Source organism: Macrotis lagotis, chromosome 7, assembly GCF_037893015.1.
Source record: "Macrotis lagotis isolate mMagLag1 chromosome 7, bilby.v1.9.chrom.fasta, whole genome shotgun sequence".
Lineage (NCBI taxonomy): Eukaryota > Metazoa > Chordata > Mammalia > Peramelemorphia > Peramelidae > Macrotis > Macrotis lagotis.
This window is the reverse complement of record NC_133664.1, coordinates 190,237,512-190,255,473: the sequence shown is the minus strand read 5'-3', so window position 1 is coordinate 190,255,473 and position 17,962 is coordinate 190,237,512. Positions and strand designations below refer to the sequence as shown.

General features: G+C 34.7%; 2 protein-coding genes across 4 annotated transcripts in view; one reads left to right on the top strand and one right to left on the bottom strand.

Moving 5' to 3' along the window:
- The first annotated feature begins 552 nt into the window (after positions 1-552).
- Positions 553-7,365, top strand: SPX (spexin hormone). The gene is given in 6 exon segments (XM_074195172.1): positions 553-618; positions 620-655; positions 1,156-1,213; positions 2,646-2,708; positions 4,120-4,206; positions 7,264-7,365. Coding segments are annotated over 6 exon segments (375 nt in total). The 3' UTR covers positions 7,329-7,365.
- A 6,553-nt stretch (positions 7,366-13,918) lies between these two features.
- Positions 13,919-17,962, bottom strand: part of GYS2 (glycogen synthase 2) — an 81,056-nt gene continuing 77,012 nt past the window's right edge. For all 3 annotated transcript variants that reach the window (XM_074194303.1, XM_074194304.1, XM_074194301.1), the window contains one exon: positions 13,919-15,463. In XM_074194303.1, coding sequence (XP_074050404.1) covers positions 15,248-15,463 — 216 coding nt within the window. In that variant the 3' untranslated portion in view covers positions 13,919-15,247. The remainder of the gene's footprint in view (positions 15,464-17,962) is intronic.

Below are 17,962 nucleotides of genomic sequence, written 5' to 3'. Positions count from 1 at the left end.
AAGGTATATTGAGATTCCCTCATGTTTTAATTTCTTGAAAATTGAACCAATATTTATTTGTACCATTAATTATAAATTTTGATTATAGATTGCTTGGTTTGAGGTCAAAATGACTTGGATTTAAATCTTGCCTCATACACTACCTTGGACTTCATGTTTCTAAGTCTAAGTTTCCTCACATATAAAATGAAAATAAAAAGATCATCTACCTCACATGTCTTTAAACCACAAATGAGATATTGTGTGTAAAAAATACTTTAGAAATTTTAAGAGCTATGTGAATGTCAATGATATCATTAAATTTTGCTTCCAGGCAGAGTCATTGATCATTTAGAACGCTTCATTAAAAATTAGTGGGATAAACTGAATTGATGATATTGATATATTCAGAAGGTTGCCTGGCTGATGTGGCTGAGTAGCTAAATTAAAAGTATCAGCCCTTTTAATCATCTTGACTTCCTGCTGGCTAACCTCCCAGGAAGAGCTATCAGACCATCTCTTTCTGGATGTTCAGGGCTGACAAGAAATCCCTTTAGACACTCCCTGAAAGAAATGGAAAGATGTCCATTGACAGGGAAGGTTTCAAAAGGTCCCTGTATTCAAATTGGATTAGATAACTCTTACCAGAGAATCCTGGCAGGAAGTAACAATGAAGGTAAGTGAGGTTTTCCTTTACACAGAGAAAAGATTACTTCTTATTAACAGTTTTCATATTTAGTTTATAAGAATCTCAGAGGGTGGAGAATATTTTAATGATTATATTTTTAGAATTTAGTTTTATTATTTCATTTATTCTTTTTGAAAAGAACATCTTGTCAATCTTATTGCAAAATTTATTGGAAAAATATGCCTATTTTGAGCATTCTAACAGCTCAAGAGGAATTTGAAATGGCACAAAGTAAGGATATATATACCCAGGGTGGTTATTTCTTCTCTATAGGCAACTGGAAGTCTGAAAACTTCTGGCTTGACCCTGCTTCTGGTGGGTTTTTTCATCTCTCATTCCTGGTGTGCTCCCCAGGTAATCTACTCTTTAAAAGCAGAATCCTCTACATCTGCATGCACTTATTCTTTTGTGATTGACCTTTCTGTTTTTAAACCTGCAGAAGGCTAGAGCATAATGTTCCATAACTGTTTTTCTCCTTGGGTTTGTAGAGACTTTTTGAAAGAAGAAACTGGACTCCTCAAGCTATCCTCTACCTAAAGGGGACTCGTAAGTACTTAAAAAAAAAAAAAATCCTTCCTTTTGCGAGCTATTTATTCAGCAAGTGCAAGAGTCCATAGCAGAAAGTGCAGAGGAATTCTGGTGGGTAGGATAGATTTTTTTTTGTCTTGTTTTAGAACAAAGATTGAAATTTTAAAAGATTAAAATTAAACAAGATTGCAGGACAGAAAATGAAACTTTTCAGTTAATTGGAAATTTTTATTACCTCTAAAAACTGGCTTTGCACTTGCATGCAAATATATTTGGGAAAAGAGAACTGGACCTTTAGGTTGGTCAAAAGATAACATCTCCAGCTCTTGAATATAACAGTCACAGCTTATGGTCCCAGTCTATATTTTGGGGTACTCTGACAGCCTTTAAATGTGTCAGATACTGGTAGTTGGTATGCCAAAAGAGAGATATTATCTTTATGTGAAATCTTTGGGAATCTGATATTTTTGTTGTTGTTGTTGTTGGCAAATAATATTTTATTTTTTCCAATTACATGCAAAAATAGTTTTCAACATTCATTTTGAATCTGATCTTTTACCTTAATCAAGTTCATGCCTAAAGAAGCTCCACAATTCTCACAGGGAAAACTTTTTTTATTGATATCATTTGCCTTTGCATCACTTTCATTTATGAAATATTCTTCCCCTTTACCTTACCCACTCAGACAATCTTTGTATCAAAGTATAATAAACAAAACCAGCTAATACATCAACTATATGTCACAATGTATGCATTATTTCTTACCCATAGGTCCCCACTTTTCCAAAGAATAGATAGATGAATGTTTTTCTCAACTCTTCTCAATCTAGCTTGGCCATTGTTACAACTGTTTCTTATTTATTTTATTTTCCTTTACATTGTTGTTGCTTTTGCATATTGTTTTCCTGGTCCAACTTTCTTCTGTCCTGCTCTGCCTCAGTCCATGAAAATCTTCAGGTTAGATTCTCAAGGAAGCCAAATCCATTTAAAAAATTTAAAAAGCCTTTTTTAATTTTATCCTTTCCTCTTCCCCTCCCCTAGAGGCAATGGAGTTAAGTGACTTATCCTACTGCTAATAAGTGGCAAGTGTCTGAGGCTATTTGAGCTGGGTCCCCCTAACTCTAGGGCAGGTGCTCTATCCACTGTACCCCACCTAGCAGAGGCACTCTTCAAGACTTGTATCAATATGTCCAAGTTAAAACATAGAGAAAGAGTTCCATTAGGTGGGATCCAAGGGCTTATCAAGTGAAGTCAGAGAGATTATTTCCCCTTCCCTGTTACCTAGCAGGCCAATCCACCCATCCTCTGAAGTGTGTGCGTTGCAGTGTATGTTATAGAAGTCATTCAACTTGGTTTCCCTATTCCAAAGCAGCAGCCAGCATACCCTTGAGAACATCTAAACTCTCAATTCCTTCTCTTGTATTTTTGTTTGTTTTGTGTTGTGTTGTAGAGGGCCGTCACTTCATCTCAGATGAGAGCCTTAGGAAAAATCTCTTCTACAGACTACAGTTGGGTAAGAGAAACAGAAACAAAGATCCCAGATGCCTTTCAGCTGGAAGGAATGTCAGAGGTTATTTTGTCTGATTATTAGATAGTTCAATAATTTAAAACTCATTTTAGGGACAAGGGATGTCCAGAGAAGTTCCATGATATATCCCAAATCATGCAGTGGTCCTTGGAACAAAAGTTCACTATATCCAATTCCAGTGCTTTTTCCATTTCATCCTGGGAAGCAGGAATGCACTTTGCTGTAATTCATCGCATCATAAAATGTTGGAGTAGAGAAGGGACGACTTTAGAAACCATAGAACACAAAAACTTCATTCCAGATTAAGAACTAAAGCTGAGAAGTCAAGATAATTTAACAAAATAAATGTATAGTTGGGATTAATATTTTACATCTATTGACAACAGCATGGGACTTTCCAGTCATCTGACACATATGATATACCAATATGTGCAAGGCACTGTGTTAACAATTATATCAAGGAAAGGAGATGGGCTAATGATGCTTCCATAGAGCCAGGACTGAAAAACATGTAAAAAAAAAAATAGATTGAGGGCATTCTCTAGGGCATGATCTTATCTACAGCATCCTAGTCAGATAGAATGGAAAGAACCGGCTTTCATCCAAGATTGACTCTATCCAATATGCTACACAGCCTCTCTAAATTTTCACAATGCAAAATTAATATAGGCTATTTCACAAGGTGTCTTAAATCCTTTAAAAGATTCATAGATTTAGCCCTTAAAGGCCATCAAGGCCAACTCTTCTCATTTTATAGTGAGGAAACTAGGTGGAGAGCAACTAAATGATAACTTGCCCAGGATCACACAGTAAGTTGTCACAGGCAAGATTAGAACTCCTGTCTTAAGCACTGGCCCTGGAGTCAGGAGTACCTGAGTTCAAATCCAGTCTCCCAAACTTAATAATTACCTAGCTGTGTGGCCTTGGGCAAGCCACTTAACCCCTTTTGCCTTGCAAAAATCTAAAAAAAACCAAAAACAAACAAACAAAAAAAACTCCTGTCTTCCTGACTGAAGATCCAGGACTCTATCCACTACAGCCACCTCACTGCTCAAAATTAAGTATATTGAAAAAAATAAGAGGGCCTTGGAAATCTTTTACTTTAGACAGACTTTACTTTTTTACCATATTTATTGGATAAGTGGTGCAGTGCATAGAGTGCTAGATCTGGAGTCAGGAAGATCTAAGTTCAACTCTGTTCCCAGAGAGTTACTAGCTGGGCAAATCACTTAATCCTGTTTGCTTCAATTTGCTCATCTATAAAATAGGAATTCTAATTGTATCTCCCTCCCAAGGTTGTTATTTGAATCAAATGAGATAATAACTATAAAATACAGTAAGCACTATATGAATGTTAACTATTATTATTATGAAAATATTTGTTTTATTTCTCTAGAAAAGCGCAATCAAAACCTAAACCCAATCCCTATTTCTGAAGCTGTAGCCATGTTCTTTGAATCCCTGCACAAACCACCAGAAGAAGGTAAATATGTAATGAATCCTTTCAAATAGGACAAGTAGAATTTTGTATATTTTTCTGGAAATCATTTTGAATTAGTTCATTCTTATATTGAAATTCTTTAATTTTTATCGTTATTGCCCAAAAAATTCATAGCAATGTTTGTTGTGAAGAGGTCAGACTATTTAAATTATAATAATACCTCAAAACCAACCAACCAGCCAACCAATCAAAACAAAACAAAAAATTCCTCAGTCAGAGTGTGTAATATAATATGAATTTCACAGTTTAACACCCACTTAGGGCTTCTATTACGTCAGAAAATATTTTATCTCCCTTTCAGAAATTGAAGTGATAGTTCAGGGAATGCCCCACTCTATTAATATACTATTAAGATTAATGATTCAGTTGCACAAAGAGGAACAAATATAAAGATTATATAACAAAAGCTAATTTCATATCACAAGAATGAGACACAGTCTGACACAGTGAAAAAAATCATGGGATTGTAGTCTGGGTACCTGGATGCAGTAGCTGACTTTGTCACTTAGTAGTTATGGGACCTTAGGCAAGACTCTTAATTTTGTTAGGCCTCAATTTCCTCATCTGCAAATTGAGAGATGTTTACTATAGTCTGGTAATCACAACATATTTACATTATGTCTTGTAGTATAGAAAGTAAAAAAAATTTTGCTAATGAGCCCCTGACACAAACTCACCCTGATTCAGTATGGCATAGTAGCTAGGGAACAATTTGTTGTTAGGAAGACTTGTGTTCAAATCTTGCTTCAGATACTTACTAATTGCATAATAACACTTTTGTGTCTCCAGACACAGATGTTAATAATGGTCTTTAAGGTCTCTGCTAGCTTCTTATCTATGATTCCCTCTGAACTTTAAAAAAATTTTTGTAAGCACTTATGTCTGGTGGTCATTGTTTGGTACGTAAAAACTGTTAAAAAAGTAATATAGGATTTTATGGTTGACAAAGCACTTCTTACCAAAAAACCTTGCTTTCAGTGTCAAGCCAAAGACTGCCCCTCCACACACACACACACACACACACACACACAGCCTGACAACTCTGTGAGGTAGGAATTATATGTATTAATCTCTTGAGGAATCTGACTTGCCCATTGTTAATTTTATATCAGATTGCTTACTCTCTCAGAGAAGAAGGAAAAAGAGAGAGGTAGGAATAGAATTTGTAACAAGAAACTTTAGAAAAGCACAAATGTTTAAAATTGTTTTAATTTATAATGGGGGAAATAAAATATTATTAAAAAAAACAAAAATAAAAGTATTGGTTAGAAGCAGACTTTGAACCTAGAAATCTCCTGAATCAAAGTCCTTTGCTCTTTTCACTATCCCATGTTGCCTAATAGAATTAACATAATTATTGCTCTGGCATACATATATCAAATAATAAATTAAAGCAATCAGTAAAGAAGCATGAAAATGTGTAGTACAAATTTATATATGCTTTGGTTATTGAGAATGAGGAAAAGATCATTGTGAACTGAGATAATTTTTGTTAAAGAAGTGAGTCTTGAGCTGGTCCTTGATAGGAGAAGAATCAGGGACCATTCTTGGTAAAAGAAACAGAATTAGAAGGAATAATACCTGCAAAGGGAATAGTGGAAGGTGGGAGAGTTATAGCTAACCAATCTGTTTGGAAAGAATGTATCTCCAAATATTCAATTAGAGTTAGATGGACAAGATGGGAAGAATTGTTGGAAGGTCTTAAGCAATATGGTAAAAAGTTGGTATTTAATCTGATAATCAGTAATTTATTTTAATTTATAAGGAAGGCATGAGTATCAAAGCATCTTTAGTCTAAATCTGGGAGGGAATCTCGGAGGCTGTCTAGTCCAACTTTCTCATTTTGCAGGTGAAGAAACTGAGGTTCAGAAAGATTAAGGGATTTGACCAAGGTCACGATGTAGTGAATGTTAGAGTTGTGACTGATTTCAGAGTCAGGGTTTTTTCCTCTGCGGTGTATTAGAAAGATTAATATGACAAGAACATGAAGAATGAATTGGATAAAACATTCAGTGGGAAGAGTCAAGATAAAACAGGTTTGAAGTTGTACCATCTGTATCAGGGACTTTAAAAAGGTTAGGGACTTTAGGGACTTTAAAACTTTACTGGAATATGAAAAACTGAACTTGCTTAAAAAAACAAGGTCTCTAGAGACCACAAAGGGATGAATAATAATATCCATTTGATAATAAAGTAACTTCACTGTAATAAAAGACACTGGGCTACTTAAAAAAAATCTTCCTAGAGGTCATGGAAAAATGAGTTTTTTTGGCATTGAAAACATGTGCATTAATAAATAGTATTATGAAAAAGTCTACCTCATGGTGTCCCAAAGAATGTCACCTCTTAAACATGGAAAGATAGGAAGTAGGACAGAACTCCAATGGAATAATACAGTTGTTGATTGTCCAGTCTAAGATGAGGATGAAGGAGATGGAAAGAAAGCTCTGAGAGAATTTTTGAAGGTGACTGACTGAATATACAGGCTGAAGGAGAGGAAGGCGCTAAGTAAGTGAGTGAAGGAAAGAAAGGTAATATCATCACTAGAAAATGAAAACTAATTTACAGGGAAAGCCAAGTTCAGTTTGCAATGATGGCAGAATGTGATCAGGTGGAGCTGTGCTGTAGAATGGATGAGAAATCAGAGTTGAGAGTCCTTAATATAGAAGTGATAATTAAAGCTTTGCAAATAGTGAGGGAAAAAAAGGCAGAAGGAACTTGAAGCACTGTAAGTCCATGAAGGAAAGAGAGGAAGTTGAAGAAATGAGAAACAGAACAGCATCCCACAACCAAGAGAAGAAAAAAAAAATGAAGAAGAAGAAGAAGAAGAAGAGTGACCAACAGAAATTCCTAGGAAGATCAAGGTGAATAAATATTCAGGGAAAAATATTTTTTAAAAATTTCTTGTGTTTTAAAAGAAGTTGAAACAGAAAATCTGGGGACACAGAACCTTATACTCAGATAATAATTCCTTCATGATTGTACTGGGCTGGGCTTTAAAACAAACTTTTATAATTTTATTTTACTATTGTCTTACAGCTAGAGAGATAAACCTTGATCAAGCAAGAATTTTGGAAGATAATCTATTAAACTGGAGAAAATAATCCAAGTTACTGAACATTTCACTTATATTTCTATTAAAGCCATTATTTATGTGACTAAAAACAATATGATCTACACATGGTCTGTATTCTAAAGTATATATAACATATATGAGTATATAAATATATATTCTCAGATTCATTTTTATGGATAATTATTGAAAAATAACTTTAGCAGAGAACATAACTATCTTTTTCTTTATTGTATTTTGTTTAGGTCATAAATTTGTCACATTTTAAATTTGTCATAGCATTTTAAAATTAAACACTAAAATGTGTTCTGAGTTGTCCTTATAATGAGTTGATATCTTGTTCAGTGATTATTAAAATTTTTTCATGGTACTACTCTAATGAGCATTAATCTATTTTATCTCTAACCTGTTTGATTAGTGGCAATCGACTAATGAGGCTATATCCTAATGGTAGTATTTGCTACCTTTATGTTGGCATAAATGGAGGTGTTATTTCTAGGATGTGAGAATAGATTTATCATCAATTGTGTTTTATCAATTTAATTTAAAATTAAGTTTTGATGGAACAAGAGTAAATTCCAGTTATCCACATTTATGGCAAGGTTAATGTGTCAAATGTCTTTGTTGGGTATGAGGGGTTGGGGGGGGGAATGGGCTCAAGACTGGGATTTCTTTAATAGAGGGAACTTCCTCTGTAAAAGCAGATTGTCACCAGCTCTGAAATTTAGAGTCTTAGAAAATTGCCTGGAACAAGGAGAATTCTAGTGACTTGTCTATGGTTAATATCACTTTACTCAGTCAAATTGTGTCTGAGATAAAACTTGAAATAATTTCTTCCTGATTCCAAGGTGAGTTCTTTATCCATTATACACCACCATGCTCATATTTTGGGAGAAAATAAAAAGAATAATCAAGATGGATACACTAATATACTGGTGGAATGGAACCAGATGTTCTAGTAAATGATTTTAAGAACAGTTGAAGGAACTGGGGATGTTACATGCTGGACCAGGAGTCAGATGAGATCTGAATTCAAATCTTGATTCTGACACCAATTACTTCTATGATCATGAATTAAAATCACTCTGAATCTCAATTTACATATCTCTAAAATGGGAATAATGATATAACTTGTAATGGTAGGGATGATCCCCATTGGATGGGAGATTTAATACTCCTCATTAAAAATAGGCAGAAGGAAAATAGTTTGCTCTACCTGTCTGGGGTTACTTGGGAAATCATCCTAATTACAGCAATCACCTCCTCTTCATTTGGTGCATGTTCCTGTAGACATGATCTAGGTTTTAAGAATATAAAAGAATCATTCATATATAATGTTTCATAAATCTATCACAACTTCAGCTCAGGTCTTACCACCTTTACCCTGGAGTTTTAATCCATGGAAACTTCTAAATATAGCTTGTGTTTCATTTCAGCTTTATGTGAGCCAAAAGGCATTCATGCTCATATTATAGTCAGGTACATTTATTGCAAGAAGTAGACAGGTAATAGAACACATCCTAAATGGCTGTTTGCATCTATAATTTTTTTAAAAAAATGCTCAGTTCACACATAGACTAATCAAAATAACCACTGTTTTCATGTCTCTATACACCTATAATCAGGCAAGTCCAACCATTTTTATTAAGAAAAAACTACGATGTTTTCAATCAGCATCTTAAAGAGAAAAGGGGAGGACCACTGTCATCTATCTTCTACAACTTCTGCATGTAAAGGAAAAGAATAGTTCAACACTGCTTGCTTTTTGATTGATCTCAAATAGGTCTTTAACTGGCTACCTAGCCTCTCAAAATGCCAGCCTCTCACATACCCACTAAGAGAAGGATAGGGAGTCTGCTACTATGGCATGGTAATCCCCATTCATAGGGAGCCAGTGACATGTCTCTAGATGTGTGGCTACCTCCTCCATTGTTCCCCAGCAAGTAGCCCAGTGGTCTGTTTAAAAGTTCTGCAGTCAGTATGAAAAATCACATCTTGTTATTTTTTTTTAGATCTGGGAACCTCTTACATATTGGATTTGTTCAGAAAGTATTCAGTTCTGAGTTGAAACCAGAGAAAGGCAAAGTTCTGTCTGGGCGGATTTGTAATCCCTACCTCCTTAAGAGGATTCTCAAGATCACCTGGCATGATATGTACCAAGCACTGAGGTCCTTTCTCAAACGAAATTGCCAAGCATTCAAACTCCCCTACGGAGAGCATAGCCCCTTTGGAATTGATTGTGTGACATGGGATGCCCTCCTCAAAGAAGGTTCTGCATTCTATGAGCAAAGCAGAATTGAAGTAGCTCAAAAGAAATGTGAGATGAACAAATTTAGAGAATTTACTTCAAATATTTACATGGATTACTTGTGCCTGACCTGTGATAGAACAGTCAAAGCTTATATTGCTCTAGTCACACTCAGACTTACTGTAACAAACACACTCTGACTTGACTAACAAAGTGAGATCATTTTGGTCCTCTTCCAGAAGGAAGGACAATAACCAACCAACCACCTCTCAAGATGTTGTAATACAGTTGGATAGAAGGCTAGACCAAAATTCAGGAAACTGTTTCAAATCTGGCCTCAAGCACTTCTACTAACTTGGTGATCCCACAGTAAGACACTTAATCATTGTCTTACTCATTTTCTTCATCTAGGAATAATAATACTTCCAGAGTTGTTAAAAGAATAAAATTATATATTTATAAAGCAATCTGCAAATCTTAAAGCCTATATAAATACTATTAATAATAATAATAATATTAACAATAATAATGGTCAATCTGTAAATGTGGAATCAATGGAGTAAAGCACCCAAATAAACTCATATAAAGTAATAATAGCAACAGCAACAATAATAGTAACTAGTAGCATTTTAATGTTTTCAAAGCACTATACATAAAATGCTACCATGGGGGGGGGGGGCAGGTAGGTAGCACAGTGGATAGAGTATCGGCCCTGGAGTCAGAAGAGCCTGAGTTCAAATCTGGCCTCAGACACTTAATAATTGTCCAGCTGTGTGACCTTGGGCAAGTCACTTAACCCCATTGCCTCAAATAAAAAAAATGCTACCATGGTACCTTGTTAAGAATAACCCTCCATTAAATTGAATAAAATCAAAGGTATTAAAAGTATTTATTCAATTTAGATTTTTCTGTTATGCCCTTGGATAACTGTAGGAATATTATGAGGGAACAGTGTTGGCTCAGGAAATTTGGTCACATCAGTGTAAAACCCGGTTAAATAGATTACTTCAAACTGTGAATAAGGAGAGAACATTCTGAGGAATGGCTTGGTTGGGAGGAGAGCAATCCAGATTGGTCTTGATCTTTTTACTAGGTCCTGAGGATTTGGGGCTTCCCATCTTTTCATCAGACTTTTAGCAACACCCTATGAGGTACAACAGTGTCTGAGAGCAGTATCTTGACAGGAAAATTAATTTTAATATTGTTAATATCAAATACCATTCTGTCTTTATCAAAAAATCATCCTAACTGTAAGAGAAGTTCTTAATCTAAAGAATTTTAAGAATGTAATTGCATTTCTCCTCCTTAAGGCATTTTACTTTCAACTAGACTGGACTGGGCTCCACCTTGAGAGTCTGGCTTTGTTTATTCTATAAACAGAAGCTAACTTGGGCTAGTTAGGACTACAGAAAGTGACCACAACTAACCCAGCCTGCCCATTAAGGTTTGGGGCAAATTGAATGATGAGGGGTAAAAACAACCAAAATCAAGTGGGTTGATGCTTCATTGCTTTAGTTGCCTGGAGGACTCATGAACAGGTTTCCTTCCTCATCTATCAGTCCCCTCCCCCCTTTTTGTTTTCCTCCTTAATGTTTATAAATCTTTCTGTAATTTTCCTCTGTGAACTCAGATTCTTGGCAGTTTTCCAGGCTCATGACCCTCTTTATCTCGATTAAAGATGCCTTTTCCTCCACTTAAGAGTTTGATTTATTTTAGGTCTTGACAATCTAAATGAAAGCTCAAGAGGACTGAACACAGATTCACAGTTCAACAAGAATCCTGGGAGAGAAGCCTCGCTAGAGCACCCCCACAAAGGGGACTGAGTATGAGATCCAAAGAGGGGAATAAATATTCAGTAAACACCTACCATGTGCTAAAGGTATTATACTTAGTCCTTTGCAAATATTATTTCATTAGAGTCCTAGAAATAATTCTGTTATGTAGCTGCTATTATTATCCTCATTTTCTAGTTTAGACAGATAGAGGTTAAGTGACTTGCCCAGGATCTTCCTGACTTCTCACTCAACTCTCAATCCATTACTACACCTGCTTGCCTTAAATGAAATAATGTGTAAAAATTGTTTTTCAAAGACAAAGTGTTATGTAAAACTCTTAGTGACTTTTATTAAGTAATTAGACTCCCTTGACCCAAGGATTACTGCTGTCTCCTTTGCTAAGCTAAGCTATTAGTTTCTGAGAATCTTTACTGGAGAGGACCCTTTTCTCTTCTTCCACCTTCTCCTCTATAGCGGCTTCCCCAGTCAACCATGGTCCAGGGAGTTTAGAATGTCATTTGAACCCCTTCCTACTATGACCACCCAAGCTGGCTTTGTTAAAAGGAATCATTTCCATTGTTAACTAATTAGGGAATTCATAGAATGCTGGTTTCATGTTTCTTAATAGTTCTTCTCTTTTGACCTCATTGTATATAATTCCCCCTTCATAGGAAAGAAAGGGCATATGTAAAACTTTTTCTTTCAGTTTAGTCTTTATTATGTTTTCAAAATAAATTTATCTACTTAGAATTATTCATATTAAACATCCCAAAATAGTTGCTTTAAAAATATTCCTAAGTATAACTTTTTAGCTTGAAATACTTAATTTAGTAAACACAAGCACACAATGAAAAGCATAGTCTTATTTGATCCAGGGTTAGGATGAAAAAAATCATTTGTTTTTTCTCGGGCAAGAACTTTGAATGAAAAAAATCATTAAATCTCATAGAATTTAGCACTATTTTAAAGCTCACCTCTATGGAATTATCCCATTAGTATCATCAATAATGTTTATAATAGGAATTTTAGAACTAATTTTGATTCTGAAATCCCAAGAACAGAAATTACCAATATTTACTTATATTTATGGAATCATGAAGCATCAGAATTAGAAAGGACCTTATAATCACTTAGTCTAACTCTATCATTTTAGAGATAATGAAACCCAGATGTGGAAATGATTTGTCCAAGGGATATACATCATAATGATGAAGCTGAGAGCAGAACCAAAGTTGCCTGATTTCTGATCTAATATACTTTCTACTGTTCTACACTGCAAAAATGTACATTTGTATAAATGTGTGCATGTGTATGATGTATACATGTGTATAACATATATTGTTCAGTTGTTTTCAGTCATGTCGGCCCTTTTTGACCCCATTTGGGGTTTTATTGGCAAAGATGCTGGAATGTCTTGCTATTTCCTTCTCCAGTTCATTTCACAGAAAGGGAAACTTAGGCAATCAGGGTTAAGTGATTTGTCCAGGGTCACACAACCAGTAAGTGTCTGAAACCAGATTTGACCTCAGTAATATGAGTCTTCCTGACTCTTAAGTTTGGTGCTTCATCCACTGTGCCACCTAATTGCCTTATATACAGTACATACATACATACATACATAAATATATGTCCATGTCCATCTGTCTTCATATATGTATTTTTAATATGCCAGCCAATAAAGAAAAAGTCTCTTGAAGTGATTAGAAATTATGTATAATCTTGATACCTCAATCAGACAACTCTGAATAAAGTTCCTCTTTAAAAATAATTAATTAGCAGTTATAAAGCACCCATAAAGGAATGCTTTGCAGCCAGTACAGATGCCATTTCTTATATTATGCACAAATAAGACATAAATACCACATTTATTTCTGTATAAATTTAATATATACTTATAAATTTACATGTGACTTCTCCAGGTCAAGGACTATTTATTTCTGTCTTTATATACCTAATGTCTAGCAGAAGTGCTTTATTTAGAGTAGAGACTCAGCTGTGGCAATGGCCATAGTGGTGACAGTCATAATCCTGTCCTGTCTCCATCCTAGCTTGGGGATTGGGAATAATAGAGCACAAAGAAAAAGCAATGATTGCAGCAGGGTGGGAAGGGGCACTGTATCATAAATCTGTTTATATCTGGCAGATAATAAAGCACACATTGAAGACTTTCTTCAACAATGAGGTTTCTGGTGGGCAAAGGAATGTGCCCATAGCTTTGCCATTTATCTTACTGTTATGTATTCTAGATGTTACTACCTCCTTTTCTTCTTCACTCTCCAGACTTCCATTCCTCAGATTTGCCTTCTACTCTGCTGCTAGATTATCATATATATATATGTTTTCTGCCCTAATTAGAATGTATTTCCCCTTACATACTATCTACCTTTATTAGAAAGTAAGTTTGTGGAGAGCAAAGATTACTATTTTTATTTGTATCTATATGTATTTGTCTTTAGCATGGTGTTTGGCAAATAGTAATTCCCTATTATATGCCTTTTTCATTCATATACTCATTCATTCCATTCATTCATCCATTCATCTATCCACCTGCTCTTAATAAATGTTTATTGATTAATTGAAATGAAGGACAACAAAGGATTGACATAATTATCTGTATAATTTGGCAGCATTGAACACAGAGTTTGAACAAGCCAGATAGAGTTTGGAGACCATCTGTGCTACCATGAAATGTACATGCTCAAGTTTATAAATTTAAGAGCAACAAAATTAGTTTACATACTGAAGTATAAAACTAAAGATGAGTCAGCATGACCTATTGAAAAGACCCCAGAGTTAAGTTCAGAAAAGCCTTAATGCTTTATATCCAAATTCATCATTCATAATCTTTCAGGTTTGAGTTAACTCAAATGTAAAGTAAAGATAATAATACCTGTGGGATCTATCTCATAGGATGTCTGTGAGGAATATGTGAGATAATGTATATAAAATATAATGAAAATCTCAGTTACTATGATCAAATGTGCATTAAGTCTTTTATATTGATGGCTTCACATCATAATAAAACATTAGTTTATCCTGATTTATTCATTCATCTGCCATAAGCAAAGGATTTAGGATTTTTGTGTTAGGAAATTTCCAATTCTTTTTACAAGTTTATGCCAGAGAGAAAGGGAATAATCTTCCATTATTATTTTGAAAATAGATTTTGACTTATAGGGGAATGATATTCAAAATGCAGATGAACTAAAAAGAGAGTCCTTTCTTATGCAAGGAATTACAAGTACAAAGTATAAGCTCCTTGATAGTAGGGACTGCCCCACCTTTGTATTTATGTACCCAGTACCTAGCACAGTATCTATAAATATAATAAATGCTCACTAATTGATTTGCTCAAGTGGCTATTTTCAAACAATAAGCTCTGGAACATTTACTACTAGATCTGAGCCATTTGAAAAAATGTTTTGAGTTGTCAGGAAGACAATCCTTTATGTTTAGCACATTATAGGTGACGGTTATGATTCTCAGAAATTAAAAGAAAATTTCTTAATTTTTAAAAACGGCATTTTTAAATGTCAGCCTTTCTTGATGGAATGTTTCCTTTTTCACTTTTTTTTTAGTTTACTGGCTAATCATATTTGGGTGGAGAAAATACCTAAATAAATAAAACCCAAATAAATAAAAAGCAATATATTTTACTTACTGGGTTACATTCTAAGGATGGTAGAAATAAATTACCACATATTTTTTGTCACTTCTACCATTATTCAATAATGACAAGTTTTCCATTTTCACTAATTGCAAGAGAAGACACTTTCTCTAAAGTTTATTTTATTTCTATAAATAATTTTTTGGTTATGTTATTTTAGGTTCTTTAATATGGTGATCCCTAATGACTATGTACTTCCTGTTTTGAGGTTATTGTTTTATAGATGATAAACAACCATGAGAGAACAACAGCACAGAAACTCAATTCTTATGTTCACCATGTTGCTTTTTCTTTTCATGAGGCACTTGACCCAGAGTAAAAGGAGACTTAATATTCATCCGATCCCTTTCAGCCTCTTCTTCTTCATCATATCTTTCATCCTCATCTTCTACATCACTGCTATGAGGACTAGAATGCTGAGAGCTTGTAGGTGATGGTGGCACTGATGAAGGTCTTGGAAATTTAAAACCTTGTGTCTGCCAGAAACAAACATTATAATGACCAGTTATTCTAAGTTGTATAGAAAATGGGCTGTTCCTTAATTTGCATAAACTAACTTGATAGAATTCTTCCATATGTACATTTAACATAGCATATACCAATACATCTCTCATTGTCTGCTCAGGTACCACTAATCTGCAGTTAATTCTGACTTTAAAGGCTAATCAGTAGAGTAATTAACAACCTGAAAGGCCCAGTGACCAAGAGAGTGGAAATAATACTAGAATTGGCATTGAAGAACTTAGTTTCAAATATCAGCTCTGTTACTTAAGTAAAACCACATAATTTTGATGACCTTGAACCCCATTTCATCTGTAAAAGGGGATTGAATTAGTCAGCTTCTAAAAATCTCTTCCTACTCTAAATCTATGATCCTCTGTTGATCAATTCAAATTTTCTTCTGCTGATAGATCTCTTTGTAATGAGTTTAATAGTTATTAGGTCAGGAAGATCTTATGGTTGGGAGGTTGGAACACCTAAAGGTGGCAATGATACTTCTTATAATTAGAAGGCAAAACTAGGGATGGCCTAGATCCTCTCAGCATTTTTCGCAAAATCTCTTTTAATTAGACCAATCCTTCTATTTCCTTTGTCCATTTTGTCCTTGGAATAGAAGAGAGTTGGGGAGGGATCACCTGCTAATTGCAAAAATGCTGAAGAATGTTATTACACTTACTGTGGATGCTTAAACATCAAATCTCCCAGTTCAGGAAGAATTTTCATTGAAATAAGAGTACTGTGATTTCATTTTAATATATTTAGGTCTTTTAAATGAGCATACAATCAAAATGGAGATTACTTGCCTTTGTGAATAACTTCTTAATGAATCTTTGTGAGACTGTTACGTTGTTGTTTAAGTCATTTCAATTATAAATCCATTTGGGATTTTCTGAAGTAATTAACCCATTTCCTTCTCCAGTTCATTTCACAAATGAGGAAACTGAGGTTACCAGGGTCAAATGACTTGTCCAGCATCACATATGAGTTAAGTGCCTGAAGCCAGATTTGAACTCAGAAAGATGAGTTTTACTGATTTCAGGTCCACCACTAAAGCTACTGTTCCTCCTAGCTGACATCAGACAACTAAGTATACAAAGAGTATATTGATGAAGACAAAGATGCTTTTTTAAATGAATAGTTGGATTCTTATAAATGATTATCATTTTTCTATCTCCTAAAAAAATTGAGGTAGCAGAATAATTTCTTTTAGTTTTGGGGGGTCAAAGTCTGATCCCCAACCTTCTGATTTCCATTCAGCTTTCTTTGGGACTATATCACCTTTTGTTATAATGGAATTTAATAGGAAACATGGTTCCATATTCAAGTGTTACTTGGGCAAGCTAACTTGCTATCTGGGGAAATTTTTTAAAATGTCATGAAAGAATTGGAGCTTTGGACCCTGGTGTATGATAGAAATTTCAAAGAAATTTCTGTTGAGCTAGAAACATAGTCAAGGGGACTAAGGCCATGTTATACCCACCAAGGGCTATCGAGTTAGTCCCTTGAGGAAAGAAATGTCTACCATTTACTGAAAAGTTGTACAGCTGTGAATTGGGGCAAAGATTTATAGGAGGCTGAGTTTTGCAATACACAAAACTGAACAGCAAAGCTTAGAATGTAATAAAGAAAAGCAAAAAGGAGGAGGAGCAAGGGCATGAAGCAGGTGATCTTCCATAAATCCAGATAACATGATTTTGGGGCCCCCTGGAGCAAACCTCCTGACTGGGCTCCACTCAAAACAGCAATGTGAGCCACAACTACTATACAAGCCTCCTGGAAAAAAGATGCCAACTTGGAGATTTCTTGATTCTATATGGGTTATCTCCTTTATGTGTCAGTTAATCTGTTCATAATTTTTTTATGTTTTTGCATTTAGAACATGAGATTTTTATAAAAGGGAACTTGTAACTAAATTTTTTTTCTTTTAAGCTTATTTTTAACATTCTTGTACAAAACTTAAACTCCAAATTCTATGTCTCCCTCTTGAGAAAACAAGCAATAAGATATTATTATATATGTGAAATCATGCACAACATATTTCTGTATTAACCATGTTGTAAAAAAGCAAGATAAATAGAGAAAATTGAGAAAATTTTACTTCAATTTGCATTCAAAGTTCATTGGTTCTCTCTGGAAGTGAACAACATTTTTTTTACCATAACAAATCATTTGGAATTGTCTTGGATAACTGTTAAGGAGAATGAGCTAACCAGCCTTCAGATACACTGATATGTCAATTGCAATGATAGACTTATCCTGATTCCTGGGACATTTACCTGCAACTAGGCCTACCCTGTCTATTCCTACCAGACCAACCATAGAAAACACTTTAATTCTACTCAGTCTGGGGCAGGCATGCTTGTCATAGAGGTTTCAAACATAAGCTCTTCACCCACTTGTTCAGAGAAAATGAGAGAGTATCCATCAGGATATTAGTCACCAAGGCCAAACCTCAGTTATACCTTTGATTTCAT